This window comes from Natator depressus, chromosome 1 (assembly GCF_965152275.1).
Source record: "Natator depressus isolate rNatDep1 chromosome 1, rNatDep2.hap1, whole genome shotgun sequence".
NCBI lineage: Eukaryota > Metazoa > Chordata > Testudines > Cheloniidae > Natator > Natator depressus.
The window spans coordinates 183,986,696-184,009,080 of NC_134234.1; the positions used below are offsets into that span (position 1 = coordinate 183,986,696).

A 22,385-nucleotide genomic window follows, 5' to 3' on the forward strand; every position below is an offset into this window, starting at 1 on the left:
AGTGTAGCCCCAGTAGCACTGGCAGGGGCAGCAGTGGCACTGGCTAGCCGTCCTGGGCCCTGTTGGTATGTACATGGGGTGGCTAGCCCATGCTGCCACTCGCAGCTGCTCGTGCTACTGCAGATACACTACTGCTTTTAGCACTAGTTTGAGAGCTAGTGAGAGTATGTCTGGGCAAACTTGGAATAACATTTCTAGCTCCAAGTGTAGGTGTAGCCAATGAGTACTAAGTAAGATAGTGAGTTTACAGGTGTAATATACCACCATTAAGAAGTGAATGGTGTCTTTTTCTCCTCCCCCTCCCAAAATACTATTACTTTTTTAAAAAGTGCTGTATATTGGGGGCATAATGCACTTTTCAGGGTTCTGTGTTTCATAACCAAAAAGCCCCCGAGAGTATGAGTAGTTAGGAGCTTAACTTATGTCAGGAGTAGGATGTTTAGTCACAGTGCAGCTGGGGAGGAAGCTACGGATTTGAATTGAAGGTATTTCTGGCTGGTTGAGCTTTGACTTGCTTGAAACAAATCAGTTGAGAAAATATATACTGCCTCTCTCTAAAAACAAGTAATTCCACAATCTTAGTTCTATAAATAAACTTATTGTGAGGAATAATAAACCTAGATTATCTGAGCCTGCAGTGTGCTATCACTTGGTTTATTTCCTAGTGTAAAACTGAGATTACAGTGTCACTGAATGTAAACAGACACAGTCCTAGATTTAGTCCTGTTACAGTTGCTCATGATTCAGGCTATGATTTTGGCACAGGTATTGTATTTTTATTAAAAGTCCTGGAGAGGACGTGGGCAATAAACAGTAAATCATGGAAGCCCAGAGTCCCGCCACCCAGGGCTGGAGCCCAAAGCCCTGCTGCCCAGGGCTAGAGCTGAAGCGCTGCACAGTCCCTGACCGAGATCAAGTTGCGGAGGTCTCATAAAATCATGGAATCCGTGACCTCCATGACTGACTCGTAGCCTTACTCGTGATTCATTTTTTGCTTAGTCATCTGGCAACTAATATGGAATTTATTTTCAGCATCTTGAACAAGTATTGCTGCTTCTGTGAGATCTTGCTTAAAAATATGATCTCAGAACTGTGACCTTAGTTTCTTGTGTGGCTGGTTTCTGCTCACTTCAGGCAAAGCATTGTTAGTGCGGAGCAGAAGCTAAGAGCAAGAACATGGGAAAAGAAATATAGTAAAGTTAAACTATTTTAAAGGCTAAAACTACCTTGTGTCCAAGCAGCCACAAATATACTGCTGGCAACTGTCTTGCTCTTCTGTTGAGTTCTCCAGTTCAGAACCTGCATGAGTGAGTCCACACTAGAGCCGAAGGGCCCTCTTCAGCACAGGGAGAGCAATGGACCTATGTGATAGGTTGGCTGGCCTTTAAGGGGAGTCAGGCTCAGCCTTGCTTGTGATAATCAGCTACCGTACCTGCTGATCCTCCTCAGCTGGGGATCAGATGGACTTTCATAATCATTGGACCCAACCGAGAGAGCGAGGGGTTTGCACAAACAGCTGAGAGAGCATTCGGTGAAAAAAGTTTTGGAAGGGAGTTTACATCCTGGGATGGTTCCTGATGGTAGAGGACAGCAGGGCTGAAGGAGACTCCTAAAAGTGGGACTGAGACAATGCCAACTCCCAGGCAGATTGCCTTGGAGTTGAGGATCCAGACTAGGGGTAAGACTCCAGGGAGACACCCTCTGAGTCAGTGTTCTGCAAAAGAACAGAGAAGTGGGGAAGACCCAGGATGGATTAAAAGTTCAAGCTTGGGGGGGTTGAGGGGAGAAGTTGTTTTTGTTGTGTTTGTGATTTGTTTCATGTTTGAGTTGGTTAACATGTCTACACAGCAACTAGACGCCCGCAGCTGGTCTGTGCTGGCTGACTCGGGTTCGTGGGGCTCCGGCTGTGGGGCTGTTTCATTGCTGTGTAGACTTCTGGGCTTGGGCTGGTACTTGCGCTCCAGGACCCTGTGGAGTGGGAGAGTCCCAGAGCTTGGGCTCCAGCCTGAGCCTGGAACTCTACTCAGCAATGAAACAGCCCCGCAGCCTGAGCCCAAGTTGGCTGGCATAGGCCAGCTGTGGGTTTTGCTTTGCTGTGTAGACATACCCTAAGAGACTCCAGGGAGAAGCTGTAGGGCCAGTGCTCTGACAAGAGAGTGGAGAGGAAGAGGATCCTTGAAGGGGCAGAAGACGTCATATGGCTGTCTAGTGTCACCTGGGACACTGTCCATTTGGGACATTGATACCCCAGAAGGTGGGGAACATGTAAGTGACTTTGGTAGAGGGCCAAGTTATAAGAAGAAGCGGACCATCAATCGGCATGAACGGCTGTTGGCAGGGGGCACTAGACACGGAGAGTCTGTGATGCCCTGCCCAGCCAGGAAGGGGCGCACCAACGGTGAGGGCGCTTTTCTACAGTCTGTCTGAGGGAAATGGAGTGGTGACGAGGTCTGGAGCAGCAATGGGATAGATCGCTTTTCTTCCTCAGGAGGCAATGCCAAAGTACACAGGTAGCTTGTTATATAATTTGCAGTATTCTTTATTGTTGAAAAGGCAGTTGTAAACAGTTATTGCCCATGAACAGAAACATTACAATGGCAAATTCACTTAAAGGAAAACTGCAGTTCAATATAACAGTTCAAACCATTACAGCCAGTCCGTCAGCCTCACAGCTTTGCCTTCAACTCCTTTTTCTCCCTTTGCTTGTGCCTTGCTCCATCCAGACTCACTAGATCCTGTTGCTACTCCCCTCCGCCCAATATCCCTAAAATGTGGCCTCCAGATTCTGCCCTCTACTGCTAAATCATTGCTGCGAGCTTTGGTCATTGTTTGACTACTGTAACTGTATGCAAAATGCTACTGCTGTAGTTTTGCTTCTTTAGTTCCTTCATTGGCTTCCTGTCTCACTGCATCAAATTCAGATACTTTCTCTTGACCTTGTAGGTTCTTTGTAACTCTGCCTCACCTATAGTTCTGCTCCTCTTTCTTCTTAAGCCCCCTCTTCTTTCTACGTGCCTCTGTATCCTAAAACACTTTTGGCATCTCTTCTCAGCTTCATGCCTTTTTATGCACCTTGTGCTTGGAATGGTTTCCCAGTTCCTGTGTGCAACACCCTTTCTGCAATTCTCTCCTTTAAAACCCACTTTTAAGTGAAGCCTTCCTATATTATGCCCATGTCTGATGTCTCTGGCTGTCATGCATCTGTACTGAACATTTCTGAGTTAGACTTTTACTTCTTCAGTGCAAGGAGGTGATTTTGTACATATTTTGAAAACAGCTGTAGTAGGTACACTTACGATCCAATAATTGCAAAGAGTAAATTGTAAATTTCTGCTGAGTATCAGATATAAAATAAATGTCAAAAGAAAGGCCGTATTCTGATTTACATGATTTAGGACCCAGATGCTGTACAATATTCAAATGTTAGAAAAAATTGGGAGACTTTCAGTGTTGTTCTGATGTGCCTTCTCTTATTTTTTAGATGATTGTTCTTTTACCAGTGGCTACGTTTCCTTGAGCAGCTGTTGTGAGTTCTGCAAAGTCACTGAAGGCAGAGGAACAATACAATATTAAAGGGATAACACTGTGTCAATAAAAAAAACATTTGTATCAGATTTTTTTAAAAACAGAATTTAACTAGCTCAATACAAAAATTAATATTGTAAAAGCCTTTTGGAAAATACGAGACTGTCACTTGTGTCATAAGCAGGAGACAGGAGAACAGTGATGGGGAAACGAAGAGCTATCTTTTTGGGACTTGCAAATGCCAGTTTGAGGGTAGTCCCTAACCTGCTGGTGGGAGAGGGAATGTGTGACAGTTTTGAGTATAGTATGGGACACTGATACTCTGTGCTGAGTGCATTGATCTGTACTTTACTTCCTTCAAGCAGCACTAGAATAAAAATTAGAATATTTTTCTTCTAGCCTTCTCTGTGAAAAGATACAACTGCCATGTTAACAACGAGGAGTCCGGTGGCACCTTAAAGACTAACCGATTTATTTGGGCATAAGCTTTCGTGGGTAAAAAACCCATATGCATCTGAAGAAGTGGGTTTTTTACCCACGAAAGCTTATGCCCAAATAAATCTGTTAGCCTTTAAGGTGCCACCGGGCTCCTCGTTGGTTTTGTGGATGCAGACTAACACGGCTACCCCTCTGATACTAACTGCCATGTTTTCTCCCTTCCCCTGACGACTACATGTGTGAAGGGAAGACGGTCCACTGTCTGCCCCTTCTGTTGCTGGGGTGGGGGAGTAAATAGAGGATAGAGGACTCTGGGATGGGACATGTAAATGCACAGTTAGAATCCCTTTGGAAGGGAACAGGTCTGTTCTGTGCAGAGGCAAATGGAGTGAGGTGGTGAAGGATTGGCTGTTAGACCTCCCAGCTGCCAATTATGGATTAGAGTCCAGCTGCTGCAGACAATGCCTATACAGTACCAAAAAGCTTTGCAAGTACAAAAAGTAAGATCAAGTGGTCAGTTCTGCTGTTTTTAGACATCCCATTAGTACCAATGCAATAGCTGTTCCCAGCGGAGGCTCCTGGCGATCAGCTGCAATCATGTTCTATATTTTTGTTACATATTTTTGATTATATACAAAAGCCCCGTTTAGTGAAAGCTTAAGAAGAAACCTGACATTTTCTAAACTAGCCTGCTTCTCAAAATCAAATTAAAGTTAAAACAATCCGATACTGGGTAATGCCACTGTGCTTGTGCCCGGTGGCCTAATACAGTGCATGCTATTGGCTGAAACCTGTGGCATTTACCAGAGTACCCAAGTTAACCAGTCTGCCCTTTCCCAGTGAGCCCCAATTAATGAAGCTGAAATCTTCCATGGATCTAATGATACAGAGTAATTTGCATTGAGGGGATTTACCCCTTGCTCCCCAAATAAACCTGACACGGCCCCTTCTGCAAAAAGGTGGGTTACGGTGGGTGAAGCAGGGGTTCTAGTGCTGGGAAATAAGTTTTGGTTCCACATAGTGTCTTATTTACTTATTTATTTAGAGTGGTGCCTACTGTGCATTAGGCACTTCCCAGGAGGATTTAGAGAAATGGACTCCAGACCCTGGAAGCTCGCAGTCTAAGCTACACCAGAGATCAGAGCAGTCGGGAGTAAACAGTGTTTCTTAAATCAGTCCCCTCTTCCTTGCCTTTCCTATTCTGGGAGTGACTATGCCTCAAATATCTAGCCGGGGTGTGTTGGTGGGTGGCATCTGTGGCCTGCCTCTTATCCGATATTCCTCCTCCTCCTCCTCCTCCACCTCTTCTTCAGCTGGTCCCCGAATCCTGACGGGCTCCTTCTCACTCTCTTCTGGCTCACTAAAACATTATCCAGAGATAGATAGAGATGTTAGCTGGTTTTAATTAACTTACATTCTGAATATTTTTCACCGCTGGGACAGAGGTGGCTCCACAGGTCACCTGGGAATGTTCTCTGGACTTCAGTTTGAGAACCACTGGCCCACACTCCTTCTTGCTGGGGCTGGAGTAGCTGTGAACAGCCTTCTCCCATTTCCTACAGCACTTGTTTAGAGAGGCAAAGACTGGAGTATCTGTGAGCTCTCCACAGCACTCCCTACAGGAGCAGTGACCCTTTCCTCATTTTTGGATTGAAGAGTATGAGCGGCTAGGGTGACTCAGACCCCCAAGAACAGAAATTGCAGAGGCTGGGGAGAAATGAGGTAACGGATCTGAACTTCAGATACCCACAGGTGGTTCCTGATTGGTTCCTTGGGCTTGTTAGCTCAGTCCTGCACCCTGTATGGTGCTTAAGGGACATCATGCACCAACGATCACAAAGGAGCCCATAAGAGCAGACCCAGTATGGTAAAGGAGAACTAAGAGGCAAACTGCAGTGGCAAAGATGGGACTGCACAATGCCTTCTCCTCTCCTGGGTTAAGTCGTTCACCTTTGCAATCAATAAAACCTATGCATCATAAGCTAATTTTCCACCTCATTGTCCCTCTCCACCAGCCGTCGTGCATTGATGCTGCAGAGAGAAGATGAGAGCACATTCTACCTCTCACAGAGTCCCTCACATAGCCCACCTACTCTTCTGGGGAAAGGCACTCACGTCATCTCGTAGTCCTTGTCCTTGCTGCCCCGGCAGCAGCAGCAGTAGGCCAAAATCCCAATGACAATGATTGCAGCAACTATACCACCAATGACTCCAGCATAGAGGGCAATGTTCATGGATGCTATGGAGGGAAAGACCAAACACAGTCTCAGCAGGGTTGACAAAACAAACCTGCATGCATTAAGAATGACTTCAAATCAGGTCAGATTCACACCCATCAGAGACCAAACCCCACCACCCTTCTGGGGGTCCCAGACACTTAATGGTGGATCTGGACATCCTTTTACTTGTAGCAGCTGTTCTTGACTCTGCACTGAACCAATGGGTAGCAGGGACAGGTCCACGGGAGTGATTGATTCAACAGAGATGGAGACAGACCACACCCCCATACTCTGATCAAGTTCAGATCTTAACTTTGTGTCTCAGGCCCATATCTAATTAGATACAGCCTTAGTATTATTCGCTATTACAGACAAGTCTAAATGTGAGCACTTCAAGCAGGGCAGTGGAATTTGTTTTGGAGATATGAAACAGGGCTGTTCTTGGAGGGGTAGGGGTACACTCATCTTCAGTCCCTTGCCTACATTTAGTCTGTGAATACATTTCCCCCCTCCCCATTGCCCCACCCAGCCAAGCAGCCAGCAGCATCTTACGAGGTACAATGGAGACTGTCATGTTGCAGAACTCCTGTCCAACGCTGTTAGTGGCAGTGCAAATGTAAAAGCCAGAGGTGTCTGCAGAGATGTTCTTCAGAGTTACCTGTTGTCCTGGTGCAAAATACAAACCCAAAATATAAAAGAATTTGTAGAGGATTAGGTCAAGGAAGGGACTGGGGAAAGGAGCCCTTCACATCTAAATTGCCCCTTCAAATCCAGCCCAAGTTGGGAATGACCAAAAGTTGTTACAGTTTTTGACTGGTTTTGTGACTTGTGTGAAATTAGTTTGGCCTCCACATGGTTCTTAGTGGGAGACGTAAGGAAGGCTAAATAGAAACGTGCCTTTGGCTACTGGCAATACATTTAATGTTCAGCTGTTTTCAGCCCTGCAATTGTGGGTGGGGCTGTGGGCAAGTGAATGTTCAGCAAAGGTTTGTCTTGCTCTTTTATACATGGCCAGCAGCCTTGTATGCTTTGTCACAAAAGTTATCACTGTCAGGAGGAGTATGGCAGCTGAGAGCAGCTGGCTCAGAGAAATGGCCGTTTGAAGAGCTAACACACTAGTCTTGTAACAGTTTTTCAACCCACCAGCTTTCAGGATGTCACAATGCCATAATTATTTGCCAGTAAAGGGAGCTAGTGGGGAACAATGGCCTGGTAGAGTAAGGCAAAGGTAGATCAGGCTGTATAAACAATCCATGGGGAGAAATCATGTATTTGGCAGGGTGTGCTATGAGGCTGCACATCTCCTCCCTTGAGCTAGTGGAGCTCATTACTATGAATTAGAGCTTATCATTTCCTCTGTATAAACTTAGTTTTATTCAGGTTGTTTCCCTTTTTACACCTAAATGGCAACTCCGTTTTTTTCTCTGATGGCCCCTGTCAACCATCTGTTTTTAAAGTGGGCTTGGTAACTATATTTAAGCACATCATCTGGCACCACAGCTCTCTCACATACATGTTCTTTTCACAGAGCCATAGATTCTAGGGCCAGAAAGGACCATTTACTCTGACCTCCTGTGTAACACAGGCCAGAGAACTTCCCCAACATAATTCCTAGAGCAGATCTTACAGAAAAACATCCAGTCTTAATTTAAAAATTGTCAGTGATGAAGAATCCACCATGACCCTTGGTAAATTATTCCAGTGGTTAATTATTCTAAGCGTTATGTTCAGACTGGAAATAAGATGTATTTTTGATTAGCTTCAACTTCCAGCTTTTGGATCATGTTATATCTTTCTTTGCTAGACTGAAGAGCCCATTATTAAATATTTTTTCCCCATGTAGGTACTTACAGACTGTAATCAAGTCACCCCTTAACCTTCTCTTTGTTAAGCTAAATAGATAGACTCAAAGAGCTCAGGTTTCAGAGTAGCAGCCGTGTTAGTCTGTATTCACAAAAAGAAAAGGAGTACTTGTGGCCCCTTAGAGACTAACCAATTTATTTGAGCATAAGCTTTCGTGAGCTACAGCTCACTTCATCGGATGCATTCAGTGGAATTCAAAGAGTTCAATCGCTATAAGGCATGTTTTCTAATCCTTTAATCATTCTCATGACTTGTCTCTGAACCCTTTCCAGTTTATCAACATTCCTCTTGAATTGAGGGCACCAGAATTGGACTCAGTATTCCAGCAGCAGTCACACCAGTGGGAAATAGAGCAAAATAACCTCTCCACTCCTACCTGAGATTTTCTGTTTATGCATTTAAGGATCGCGTTAGCCCTTTTGGCCCTAGCAGCATACTGGGAGCTCATGTTTAGCTGATTATCCACCACAAACCCCAAAGTTTTTTGAGTTCCTGCTTCCCAGGATAGAGTCCCTCATCCTGAAAGTCTGACTCACACTCTTTGTTCCTAAATGTATCTGTTTACAGTTAGCCATATTAAAATTCATATTGTTTGCTTGCACCCAGTTTACCAAATGATCCAGATCACTCTGAATTAGTGACCTGTCTTCTTCATTATTTACCTCTCCTGTCCAACTTTAGTGTCATCTCCAAACTTTATCAGTGATGACTTAGTTTTCTCCCGGGCCCTTTTCTCAGTGTCCCTGTCTAGGCTGTCATTTTTTTGGCATCACAATGTTTACAGCTTTCAACGCTATAGTGCAGTGCTGCGTTGTAACCCCCAAAATGAATAGAGTAGAGAATAAATGTCCTATGAGTAAGGCCCTTCATTTCCAGTTTTTACCAATCTTTTTTAACCTAAATATTTGTGGGTTTTACAAAATCCATTATTTGTTTTTTACCAAAACAATTTCACACAATTTTAAAAGTGCCAGAACTCCCTGGACTCAGCTTTCTGCTCTAAAAGGAGAGATCACTGCTTGCTTACCTGCCATTTCTCCTTCCAGAGAAGAGCCATAACCCAAGCACTAGTGTCAGAGCAGATAAAAATCTATTTTTTTAAACTTTTTTAAAAATGTATTTTTTTAATTTGGATTTTGTTTAAAAAGTTTTTTTTTAAAGGCTACTTTTCTATTTAAAGAAAGAATAGTAGGAAAACATCTTAGCTTTTGAGGTCAAGTTTTATAAATGTGGCACAGTAGATCATGTACTTTATTAAGAGCTTGTTTTGTTCAATAAAAATACATTTTATATGCAGTTGTGCATTTAAATAAATTCCAGTTACAATCCTAATGCAGCTTGACACAAATCATGAACAAAAAGTTAATTAATAAATTACAGTGGAATATATCATTCACCATTTTCTAACATACTAAAATGTACAATTAATAAGAATCTGAGTTTTAGAATATTTAGAATATTTTAGAATAATTGTTTCTTGAAAGGTTCAGACAAACAAACCAGGAACAGAGAGTCATGTTTACCCCAATATTTACCCGGAAAACTGAACTTAATTTTACTGCACTGATTTTACCTGTTTTTAATTTTTTGTAATAAACACTGATAAATTCCTGGGAAAATTTAAACATCTATAAATAAATAGCCTGCCCTATGAGCCAAGTTGGAAAGATGTAGGGCAGATAAGAAAAACAGGAAGTGTCCCACCATTGTGAGAATGGATGGATTCCAAAGAAATTCCACATACCCTGCAGCATTACCCCAACACACACATTCCAGCAGCTCAGGGCTGCGGCTATCCTGACAGCCCTACTCCTTTTATAGCCTCCCAGCGTCAGCCCTAAATCCCAGAGGGAGAAATTCCATCTGCACCCTTAATGGACAGCATTTCCCTGAAAATTAGTACCAAATGCAAGGAGACTAGAACAAACTCCTGCCCCTGGGGAGGAGAATAATGCAGGCAGAAAAGTTCAGAGTGGTCTGATCTCTTTAAGAAAATACATTGTGGTAGCGAAGACAAAAGCTGCCATGTCTGAGGCAGGGGCACCACCCAGTGGCCAGTCAAGTGAACAAGAGATTTCATAAAAAGAAAAGGAGTACTTGTGGCACCTTAGAGACTAACCAATTTATTTGAGCATAAGCTTTCGTGAGCTACAGCTCAGAAGTGAGCTTAAATTGGTTAGTCTCTAAGGTGCCACAATTACTCCTTTTCTTTTTGCGAATGCAGACTAACACGGCTGTTACTCTGAAATCAAGAGATTTCATGTGGCGTTTCTCCTTGGTATTAGCTCAAGTAATTTTCAGAGAGTAAAATGTGAGTGCCCTACCTAGCTAGGATCATATTCAGCTCATCTGTGCACCCACACCACGGCACTGGATCTGAAACCACGACTGGCAGCTTGAAACACAGAACCACTCTACATGGTGGAGCTGGTCAAGAAACACACGGCAGTTTCTGGCAATAACGCCTAAGGGCCTGTTATACACTGCTATCTCTTGCTGACTGACTGCATGTGAGAGACTACTGCACCCCCATCTCCTTTAGAGACATCCCTCCCTGCTCCCACTTCTCAGGAGCTTAATCAGTCCTTTTGTTCTGACGCTATTTTAAAATAAAGTGACTATCGTGCTAGTGACAGTTACTGTCCTGACAGCCTCCATCCCACCCGCTCTCAGCCCTGAGCTGGGCGGTTACCTCTCGGAGTGGAAAAGTTCGGCCTCTCTGGATGCATCCGATGAAGTGAGCTGTAGCTCACGAAAGCTTATGCTCAAATAAATTTGTTAGTCTCTAAGATGCCACAAGTACTCCTTTTCTTTTTGTGAATACAGACTAACACGGCTGCTACTCTGAAACATGGCCAGTTTGTTCCTTAGCCTCACTCCTGTAAGCATCAATAAGGGGGCTGATTAGTGTCAATTGTGGCAGGGTATAGACGGGTCCACTAAGAGAAATTGCCATGGGCGGGGGGGACTGTGTGAAATGCTTTGCTGGTTACAAATGGTCATTAGGAAATAATTACTTTGGCTGGCTCTCGGCTGGGCTTGAATCGGTGCCCTAGAGGTGAAAGCATCACTGCCCGTCGCTGCTCCAGACAGCCACCCAGATACTCACAGGTGTGTCTCACCCTTGGAGGATAACCTTTTAAAGTCCTGTTTTGTTAAAGGACCTTCTCAGAAGGCCTAAAAGCACTGTGAATCCTCAATCCAAAATGTTTCAACTCCCAAACTGCAGCAAGTACCATGGCCTGGCCTCCTTGCATCTCACGTACCTGATGCTGGCACCAGTGGTCGGGGCTGGTTCAGTACACTGAAGCTTTGCCAGGTATACTCAGGTTTTGGAGACCCCTGTTGAGAGTTGCAGGTCAGGTTGATGGTCTGTCCGTATTCTGGTGTCCCTATGACTTTACACTCCGGCTTGGATGGAGCCACTAGAGGCAAAGAAGGGAGAATGGCCTAAGCAGATGCAGTGTGGCACAGTTATACGGAGAGGTCTGCTGAGATTTCTTTCGATACATCCCTGCAATCCATCTTCTGCAGCTGTGTTTTTTCCTCCCAGGCTGGAACTGGTCTCTCTCATACCATTTTCTTACAAGAATTAGAACAAATTCTGGCCTCTCCCACTGCTTTGTTACTCTTTGTCCTTCCCTCCCACATCCACCCAAGTTCAGGAGTTAATCATAAGATGTTTGGACATATACGTTACTTCCCCTCCACCATCATCAAAGGATAACCTATCCTTGGTGTACAGCATTGTATAGTGATGTGCATGATGGGGATGGCGTATGCTTTCTTCTGAAATATCTGGCATTGGCTCCCTCTCTTATTGCTGTGGAGCATTGGATCAGTGCTAACTGAGGGGGTAGAGTACTCCCACCAACATCACTTCCTGCTTGTTGCATAGTGCTGTCTGTCACTGAGCTGCGGCATTGGATCTGTACAATCTCAGGGTGTAGAGTGGCTTACCAAGGACCAAAAGATCTATCTCTGCAGAGACACTGGGGAGATCTGTGCGCACTTGGACAGCGCATCTGTAAGTTCCATTGTCTGCCATGGTCACCCCCTGGAGGGTGATGCTGACATCCGTGACTGCAGTGCCATGGAATTGCAGACGGCCTTCGTAACCCTGGCCATAGTGCGCAAAGCCATCAAAATACCTTGTGGCAACATTTTCCTGTAATAGAGAAGGAGACACCAAACAGCAAACTTATTTTCTGCTATGTGTGTCCTCAAGCTAACACTACAGACTGGTACATTCTAAGAGGAGCAGGAACTGGAAAAAAGCAGATGGCCTACCCTTCCCTAGTTTCCTAAAGATACCCTCATATCCTGTGCCCCAGAGGCCAAGGAGAATGCCTGGAGACTTTCATCCCCATATCCTGCAGGGGCCTCTTCACCCCTCCTCCCCACCCCCAACATACTGAGGCAAAAAAGAGTCCCATAGTTCCCTGAAGGCCACTTAAATCCATCCCTCCCCCCCAACCCGAGGCTACAAAGATCCCTTCCTGCTCCTTCCCCACAATCCTTCAGCAGTCTGGGAGAACCATGGAGGCCCATTTGCTTGTCTGTGGTCACACAATGAGTGTCTGTGGCAGAGTCAGGATGACAACCAAGACCTCAACTCCTGGTCTCTTGACAAAAAGAGCCCAGAAGGCCTCTTCACCCTCCACCACAGATCAAAAAGAGGCCTGAGGCCCTTTGATATCCGCATTTTCGTCATCCCCAATATGCTCGCATGCATCTTGTGATTTACCAACGGAGATATTTTGCTCCAGGCAGCAAAGTCTGCATCGCTGGTGGCCTCAGAGGTCTGGAATTCACATGGGAGGGTGGCGTTAGTTCCTTGTGCTACCTTTACTTCCTTGACACGTGTGTTCACTGTGAGTGCCTGGGCAGTCACCAGAACTAGAGAGAGAGACACAAAAACCAAACAAATATGGTCAATCTCCCTCATCAGAGAAATGCTTCTCTTGGTACTAAGGAGGGACCTGCACTCAACCAGGGTAGATTGGGCCCTACCATGACTGGGTATCATATAAGTCTGCACTGTACCGTCTCTGTCTGCTTGAGAATGGGTAGAGTGTGTGTCTTCCTCTCTGTCCGCACAGCACGGAGCACACAGGCAACTGTCAATCAATATAATGAATCGTGCTCCAGAGGCTGGGTATTATTTCTATACCTTCTCTTCTGAAGAGTCCTTCTGTGGACTAGGTCTTCTCCCAAGCAGCAGTCCTCAATGACCTGACCCACGTCCAAGTCTCCAAAGCTAGTACTACTGCAAAAACAAATCCCAGACCCACAAGTGGCTGTGCCATGGGGAAACTATCAGACAAAGGGAAAGTGGCTGGCTGATGTTCTGGAGGGGCTGGTCCAGAGTTGCTGTTGTTTGGCTGCCTTACCTTTGCATTTCCGGACCTTGTCGTGTTTGCATTCCTTGTAAACTGAACCTTAGCAGTGAATTTGGGGGGTCTGTATGTTTGGGGGGTCTGTATGTCCCCAGTTTTGGGGACAAAGACCATGTTCTTGTGATATTTCCCCCTCTGAAGTTACTGATAGCAACCTTAACTCCCCTTAAACCCAGCTTTGTGTCTGGGTTAATTCCCAGAGTGGGTTCCACATCATCAGTTTATCAGACCTCAGGCTCTCATTCCCCAGTGGTTGGTTTAGATAATCCCACAGGATTTCCTTGGAAATCCCAGGGGGTGGATCCCTAGGCATACTATTTCCCCAGGGGTTAGTTCAATTAGCTGAAGTATGGATATCCCATGGTATAAGCAACTGGTTGTGCATTCCTGGGAGTTACCCAGTATGGAGAATCTGTGATAGGTAAGGTGAGCAGTTTGAGGCTAGAGAATCTGCTCCAGGATATCAGAGCAGGAGCTTGATTTGCAGTCAGAGCTGTTTCCCCATGTCCTCCCTTCCCCTCAGTCCCCCACCAGACTCGACTTTCCCTGTTAGTGCAATGCTTAAACAAGCAGCAGTAATGTTCAATTGTGCTTATTGTAGGGAGGGGAGAGCAGGTTTGGGTAAATGAGAACCAGTCCAAGCCCTGACATGAAAACCCCTTTTCCAGGTGCAAAAAATAAAAAAAGTCCTTATCCACATCCACCCACCACCACCTCCCCAGTCACTACAATCATGAACCTTAGCTCCCTTACAGAAGCACCAGCAGATCCCTACATGGGATATGGTGGTGGGGCTCAGCATCATCTTGGCTGGGTCACACAGCTACTCCCTTTTACCCAGGGGCTGCTCTGGAGTGACTTCATGCTATGCTTACAGGGGAAGCCTCAGTGCATATCAGATCATTCCTTCTTCTGCAAAAACCACAGGGAAAGATCTCATGTCTCCTGGGGTTACCAGACTCGTAACATGCACTATGATGCCCCGCACAGGGGAAACCCTTGAGTAATAGTGGGGCTCAGACACGAGAGAGGGAGTGCAGACTCAGCAGCAGGCCAGCTGCCTGAGGAGATGGGTGGGGGAACAGTGGCCATCCTCCTGTACTGAAGTACTTACTTCAGACTTTAATGGGGGTCGGGGGGAGGGTAGCTGCAGGTTGCAGAAGGGAGGGGCCTTTCCTGTGGTTTGGTGAAGCAGCCACATGATGGGTTTTTTGTAATGCTGTGTCTGCTGAGCTCAAAACCATGCCACTCTGGTCAAAACTGAGCTCTCTCCAGAGCACAATGCAGGGGTCTTGGATATGGAGGCCTCGTTCTGTTTTACACTCAATTCTCCATGACCTTTGTGTCCCCAGGAAGCTGTGTTTTAAAACACCTGCTTTGTTCTGCATAGTTCTGGGTTGTTTTTTTTTTTTTATGGCACCGCTGAGTCATTAGAGGAGAGAAGGAATGAGATCGAAACCAGAATCTGACTACCTCACCTTAGCCTGCAGGAGGGGCAGAGGCACTCCCAGTGTAGAGGCAGGCTCCCTTCAGGAACAGGATGAAAAGGGACAGTGCCAGAGGCTAGTGAAGGGCTGTGCTGTTGCAGAGCATATGGGGAGGAGGGAGGATAGTGAAGAGCTGTGCCATCCCAAAGTGCCAGGGTGGTCACGTGGTGTGGGGGCAGGGGAGTTGGTGGTTGAGATGCAGTGCGGGAGAGCCAGCTCTGGGTCCTGTCTCAGACCATGACTACACTATGGGCTCTGCAACGGCACAGCTGCAATGCTACAGCTGTGCCACCTTAACACCACAGTGTAGATGCTTCCTACAGTGACAGAAGGGGTTTTTGCATCAATGTAGGTAATCCACGTCGCTGAGTGGTGATAAACTAGGTCTTCCATCAATTTAGCTCCATCCTCACTGGGGATTAGGTCAGATTAACTACAGCACTCAGGGGTGTGAATTTTTCACACCCCTCAGCAACATAGATAGGTTGATCTGTATTTTAAGTGCAGATTAGGGCTGAGTCACATCCCTGCTACTTATGTCAGACCTTCAGATTAGTCCCATGAGTGAATTTAATGCATGGGATAGAGAGACGGCAAGGCAAATTTCTCCTTGTGATGAGCTGTATAGACTCCATCCAGGGGTTGGTGAGTAGAGGGTTAACACGTGCTCCCAAAGGTGAAGAAAGGCCACACCTGCCTGCCCTAAGTGCAGGGATGTCACGAGGAAAGTAAGGCCGGGACCCGTTATGATAAGTTAGGTAAAGGCCTGCAGGATACATGGACATGGTGTGGATAGACAGGAATAGCTAGTTCTGGGAGACATTTCCTCTCTGAGAGGCAGCAGCAATGGCAAAGTCTGGGAAAGCCCTGTCTAATGGACTCCGCCTTTAACTGTACATAGCTCTCCTCTTTGGTTCAGCTCACACCCTCCTCTCTGTCACTCACTCCTGACAGACCTTCTTCTGAAGAAGCCATCCCTCTAGACTCGGACCTTCCCTATGAAATGGCCTGTGTGACTGGAGTCCCAGTGTGTCCTCTCTCCCTAAGGCTCACTGCAGTGGAGAGTTTGACACTGGGTCACCCCTGCTTTGTAAGCACCTTCTCCTGCTGCCTGGCAGGCACCCCCCTACTCAGCACCTTCCGAACCAGCCTGACATATATTTACAAGAAGTGTAAGGATCCCTCCTCTCTGCTCCTGCTCTTCTCACCCCTTTCATCACCTCCCTAATAAAAGCAGAATAAATAGTGAGGAAAGGAGGGCTGATGGCTAGAGTAGAGAACAATCAGGACTCCCAGGCTCTGTTCCCCTCTGTCACTGACTTCTTGTGCGAATTTGGGTAAGTCACTGAGCATTTCTATGCCTGTGTCGCCATCTGTAAAATGGGGGTGATGCTCCCTTCCCACACAGCGGGATTCATTTGTTCATAGCTTTGAAGTGCTCTGAGAGCCTCAGAAGGAAGGTGATCTAGTAGGGCAAAGTATTTTTATTATTACTTTATTGCAGCTACCACCCGCACGTTAGCTGCTATGGGGCACCTAGGATAACAGCACTGTGTACATGACGCCAGAGCTGGCTCTGCCCATCCTTTCCACCTTTCACCCCTCACACATACACACACAGAAAGCCATTGGCTTGCTTTGTGTGGGTAGGCAGAGTCCATCCCTCCTCTCCAGAAGCATGAGCAGTATCTTGACTCTCCCAGGAAGCACCTGCAGTGCCCCCAATGTTTTCTGGTAGAACAGGTTATTCTTACTCCATTGTCACTCCTCAGAAACTGGTTCCACCCGGCTAGGGCTCACCAATAGATCATTCACCCAACCCACAGAGAGAGAGAGAGAGTGACAGCCCAACCCCAGGCACTCACAGCTATTCCTCAGAGTCCAGCCAATGCCAAACCTCTCATTTACTGCAGGTTTTTATTCTTTTCAAAAACACTATCAGTTCAGAGTTGCAAAAGTGCCAAACCAAACCCCACACGTAGCAGAAGCAGCCAGTAATAGGAGAGCTGGATGTCACTGTGAAGGATTGTTCTAATTTGCCTGGCACTGCCATGCAAAGGGCTGATCTCTTTGGTGCCCTCTCGCTTATTTCCTACATCTTTAGTCTGATTGTTTGACTGGCTCGTAATCCAGTTTTTCACTGGAGAATAAAAGACTCCCCACTACATATCCTTCTGGTTCTCTGAATCTCTGTTTAGTTACATCCAGTGATACCACTAACGGTGTTTCCTTCCCCCTCGAGTCACCAGCGCTTTCAGTGGGGTAGTCTGTTCAGCAATGGTTCAGGGCTGGGAGATGCTTTTTGTCACCAAACAGCTTAGCTAGTTAAAAACTGGTGGCATGTCCAAAATCAATTTTTTTGGAGGGGGAACTGAACCCCTTTTAAATCCAGCTGAAGGGAGAAGGGCCTTAAAATCCAATCAAACTCAGGGGGGAAATAGCATATAATATTGATAAAGAGACATTGTCAACAGGCTTTAAACCCTAGATTTAGATTTTGTTCTGACATAGAAATGCTGTTTATCAATTTTTTAAAGAAATCACTGAAAAGACCTCTCCTCCCCTCCAAGATACCCCCTTCTTCCCCCCGCCTGGCAGCAGAAATACCAGAAAGTAAAAGTGACTTGTTTACTTCTACTGACAACATTGAATTAATGGTAAATGGCATAGAAACAGAACAAAGGGTGAAAAGCTAATTAAATTATAAAAGTTCTTTCTGTTTTAATCACTTCAGGTGTCATTAGTGACAGGGTTAAGAACATTTTTGCAAAGAAAATCTGAGTAGAAGGGTGTCAATGTTCCTTTGTTTCCTTACTGAGCACTTGTCTAGCACTCCAGCCCCTGTACATTTTTTTTTTACTAACAACCCTTGGAAACATTCATGTAGACCCATCTACAAAAGTAACTCCCAGCCCAGCAGAAACAAAATTCCCTCCCTCCCCCCAACCATCCATACCCTGTGTGATGATCTCTTTCAAACATCTCACATCAAATGGAACTAACAAATAGGACAAAATGTGAAGCTACTCTAGCTGCATAAATCCAACCAAAGTTTACATAATTGCAAAGAAAACACTGCTCATATCACCTTGAAATAGAATGAGCTGGCAGACTCTTCTAAGAAATACACCTGTACCTCAGAACTCTATTCAGTGTAAATACACTATTTCATACATGACAATTTCCTTGGGCTACCCCTCACCCCTGTCTGTCTGCAGTATCCACCCATTATCTTTACTTAGATTGTCTATTATCTTTATTCAGATTGCAAACTCCCTGGGGCAGGAATTGTCTCTTTGTTATTTGTTTGTATAGTGGAGAGAGATGGAGGCGCAGTGGAGCCTTGGCCTCTAAGTGCTACTGCAGTACAAATAAATAATAAAAAATAAAATGCCAGAGATGAGCCCATCTTGCAAAATCTGAATCTGAACGCTCCCAAAGTTTGGACCTAGCGTTTTCTTTAGAGACTGTCTATACTACTGTGCATGGGCCTGAGTCCTCTCTTGGTTATGCTGCACCATTCTTGGCTTCAACAACCTCTTCCAAAATCTCTCCCACTCCACTGTTTTAATAATGGTGTTAAAAGGTATGGCCTATACTCAGCCCAAACGGCCCTGTTTATTATTAGAGAGACAGATGGGTGAAGCAATATCTTTATTGGACCAACTTCTCTTGGTGAAAGAAACTGCTTACACAGAGCTCTTCTTCGGGTCTGGCCTGAAGAAGACCCGAAGAAGAGTTCCGTGTAAGTTCAAAAACCTGTCTCTTTCACCAACAGAAGTTGGCCCAGTAAAAGATATTCCTATCCACATTGTCTCTCTAATTTCCCGGGACCAACAGGTCTACAACTACACTGCGAACAACCAGCTTATCATTTCACCCCTGGCAAAGGGTGCAAGGTGTGTCACTAAAGAGAGAGACAAAGTTCCTGCTCCAAACAGCTTTAGGTCTCTAGAATCACCCATGACATAAGAGGTGAGGGGGAGACAAATAGAAGGGGAATAGTCTGGGATGGGGTAAAACAGGTTATATCAATAAGATCAGCCAGTGATTCAGTCTGTACCCACTTCTTGAGGAATACAGTTTTTGTAATTCCACTGTACAGTATTAAATACAAATTCCCATCTCTCAGACTTCCCGGAAGAAGTGAGATTTTTCAGAGGGGTTTAAGTAAGGCAGGGGTGGCATCTAGGTGAGTGGTAGAGAGTGTTCTATGCCTAGGCTGGCATGGAAAAAAGGCACAGAGATATTTGTGTGAGGAAACAAAGGCAGGTCAAGACTGGTGTCACTGGCAGAATGGGCTATACAGGGGGAAATGAGAAGGCAGAGGATCAGAGAGTTGGGCCAAGGCTCTTGGAGTTAAAAGCAAGGACGAGCAGTTTAATTTATAGATATTGGCAGATCTGTACCTTGGGTTCGAAACATACAGTGTAGAGAGTAGAAGCTAAGGACTTGCCCCCTTTGAATTCTAGGGACAAAGGATATACAATATCTATGGAAACCATTTTAAATTGGTTTTAAAAATCTTTGCCATCATGATACAAAACTCCATTCTCTTTCTGTCCCTGAAATTGTAGAGAGACTTCTGGAGTTGCCTGTGAGTCTCAACACTGTAGTATGGAGGCATTATCACTGTACCTGCCAGATCATAAACAGGCTAAGATTTGTACTAAACAAAGGACATTGACACACAGAAATGGCTGGGATATTTGCCTGTGTAACATTCACCTCTCTCCAGTCTCCACCCATCCCCTGTAGACACAACCAAAACAGTACTCACCCACACTCAAAATGAACAGTTGAGATCCCTTCGTAGCTCTCATGGTCTCTCCTTATCCTCCGTACAGAATATTTCCCTGTAGGATTGCTCGGTAGCTGAATTATTTTAATTAATGGGGTAAGGCAAACAGGGCAGCCTCAGGGTTGTAGTTTGGACTCACTTCCCCAATCCTTTTTCACTTGCTCTTTCTCACTCTGCCCATCTTCCCCACCCCCTTCAGCTAGATTGACAAACTAATTCACTACTAGAGATAGGAATCTCTTGCTGTTCTCTGCCTGAGGGAAGCTGCTGTATGTTATGAACTTGTCCCACCCTCTCAGGTAAATAAACCACCTTTCCTGGTCTCTGCTAATTGATAGGTACACAAAGGAAATGACGAGTTAATCTAATGGGCCAGGTAAAAGTGCACACAAGAGAGCAGTAAGAGCTATCTGTACAGTGACAAATAACCATGGCAGATAAAAATGGATTAATTTTTAAAAAACCCTTTTTATTGTATTAATTTTTAATTTACATTAGACTTTTATTTAAATCAAATACTTTTCATTTAAATTAAATACATATTTATTTTCAAAAATAAATTATTTAAATTTAAAATTATGGCAGATATGTTCAGGCCTAAATTTACTATAATCTATTAATTTCAATTATGTAAAAATAATATTCAAGTAGGACATACTTGCTGCTGAAATTTTAAAGAAAGTCAAACCATTGAACAGGTGGAAATCACTGGCTAAGCACCTGGAACTATACTTTGTTGAAGTGCTAAGCCAGCTTTTGACAGCAGTAGCCTCTTCTGCAGTTGCAGAGAGAATGTTTTTTTTCTTCGTTTCAGTTTACTCAGCTAGTTCAGTTCAGTTATTAGTCTATTCAAAGTTAAGCTACCAGTTGGAAGCTGAACAAGCTGGGAAGTTTTTTTACTCTTCTAGTTGATTCATAAAATTAAGGTATGAGAGGATGAGGTCTACTGCCTCCAAAATCTGGAAGGACATCATGATCAGAAACAATCAGTTCAATTGACTAACTACAAATAATACTTCCCTTGTTTAATAAATCAGTTAGTTTTAAATGCAAAACTGGTTTTGATTAACTTACTTTTTTCTTATATATTCTAGTTTTATTTAACTAATAAAAAGTTTAAGATGCTGTTTCTGTGCATTTTTCATTGAATTCCAATTTCCAGCCAAATGCAGCTTGACACAAAGCACAAGCAAAAAATGAATCATCATTCAGTAAATAAGAAACATATTCATCATTTTCTAACATCATAAAAAGGTAAAAATTAAGAATCTGAATAAACATATGTTGAGCTCTATAATTGCTTAAATACATGTGTATAAATAGAGTGTCATCCTGGTTAGCCAGAAAAAAGTACCAAATTTAGTGTAAAGGCTGTATTTAGTTGCAAATCAACCTACTACCTGGGGATGTAGAGGTTCCATTGGGGTCAGAGCTGGTTTATGTGCTTCTAGGCAGTGTTTCTCAAATGTGGCCACATGCGGCCACCAGGGGCTTTTCTTGCAGCCACAGCCTCCTGGGCTGTGATTGAGGGGGGATGGGGGCAGCAAAGCAGCGGCTCGTCCCCTGGGGCTGCCTGTCGGGGTTGGTCCCTACCCTATTCTGGAGCGAACACTGTAGGAGCAGGCAACCAGTGTGAGTTCCCCACCTTCCCAGGTGCGGTGAGGCTCAGGCTTCAGGCTTCTGCCCTGGGGTGGTGGGCGGCAGGCTCTGGCCATGTGGCCGTGGGCTCTGTCCTCCAGCTGCAGGGTTTTGGGCTCCATCCCCGGGCTCACCCCGCACCATCACCTCAACCCCCACTGCCTGCTCCAGCCCCCCATTACCCCTGGCCCCCCTGCCTCCTTACCCACCTCCTCATCCAGGGCTTAATTTGTCCCCCAGCTTGCCAGGGCTGAGTAAGTCTGCTGTGAAAAGTGATATTAACAAATATACAAATAACATTTTTCACAGGAGCAGACCTAATAACTAACAATCTAAAAAAAAAATCAAAACACGCAAAGCACCTTATTTTTGTTTCTATTCTGCTTAGGTCCAGACACAGCTGTACATTATTTTTATTATTGAGTCTGCAAAAAAACCCTACATACATAAATTACAATGATCCGGACTTATATATGTGCATATTTATTTGTTTTTCCTAAGGTTAATTAAGTATTTTAGGAAAAATTCTCAGAGCGACCACCAGCAAGAGTTGGTGGCCACACTCTGAGGCCACCAAAAATATGTTGTGAGAACTCATGAAGGGATTGGATATGGAGGTTTTCTTGTTAAGCAAAAAGAGAAGGGAAGCTTCCATTTACCCCCATCTGAGCCCTAATGGAGAGGGGGCCATGCTGATACCACAGAGTTCCCAGTCAGCATGAACAGCTGATCATACACTGCACTGCAGCAAGGCACTAGGGAGTGCACCAGCATTTCAGACTGCCCCTGGTGGGGCCCCAGTTGTCTGGGGGCTCCCTGCCGGTGGAGTTTTGGCTGTTCTCTGGGCCTCTTCTGTGAGAGGAAAATACAAGCAAAAAAATATCAGGAGTTTCAGGCCCCAGCATGGGAAGAGTTAAAAGTTTGATGAACTGCTGTCTATGAGGCACTGAATTCCTTTCCCATGTGACCCAGCAGCCAGTGTGGGGCAGACCCTATATTTAGAAAGCTGCTAAAG

General features: G+C 44.9%; 1 protein-coding gene across 1 annotated transcript; it reads right to left on the reverse strand.

The window, feature by feature from the left end:
• Positions 1–4,124: 4,124 nt before the first annotated feature.
• On the reverse strand, positions 4,125–19,978 carry GPA33 (glycoprotein A33). The gene is made up of 7 exons (XM_074946909.1): positions 19,712–19,978; positions 12,793–12,944; positions 12,006–12,213; positions 11,312–11,470; positions 6,735–6,848; positions 6,079–6,202; positions 4,125–5,323 (listed from the first exon to the last, which is right to left on the reverse strand). Exons 1-7 carry the CDS (start codon positions 19,752–19,754, stop codon positions 5,182–5,184), a joined length of 942 nt encoding a protein of 313 aa, XP_074803010.1. The 5' UTR covers positions 19,755–19,978; the 3' UTR covers positions 4,125–5,181.
• Positions 19,979–22,385: the final 2,407 nt, after the last annotated feature.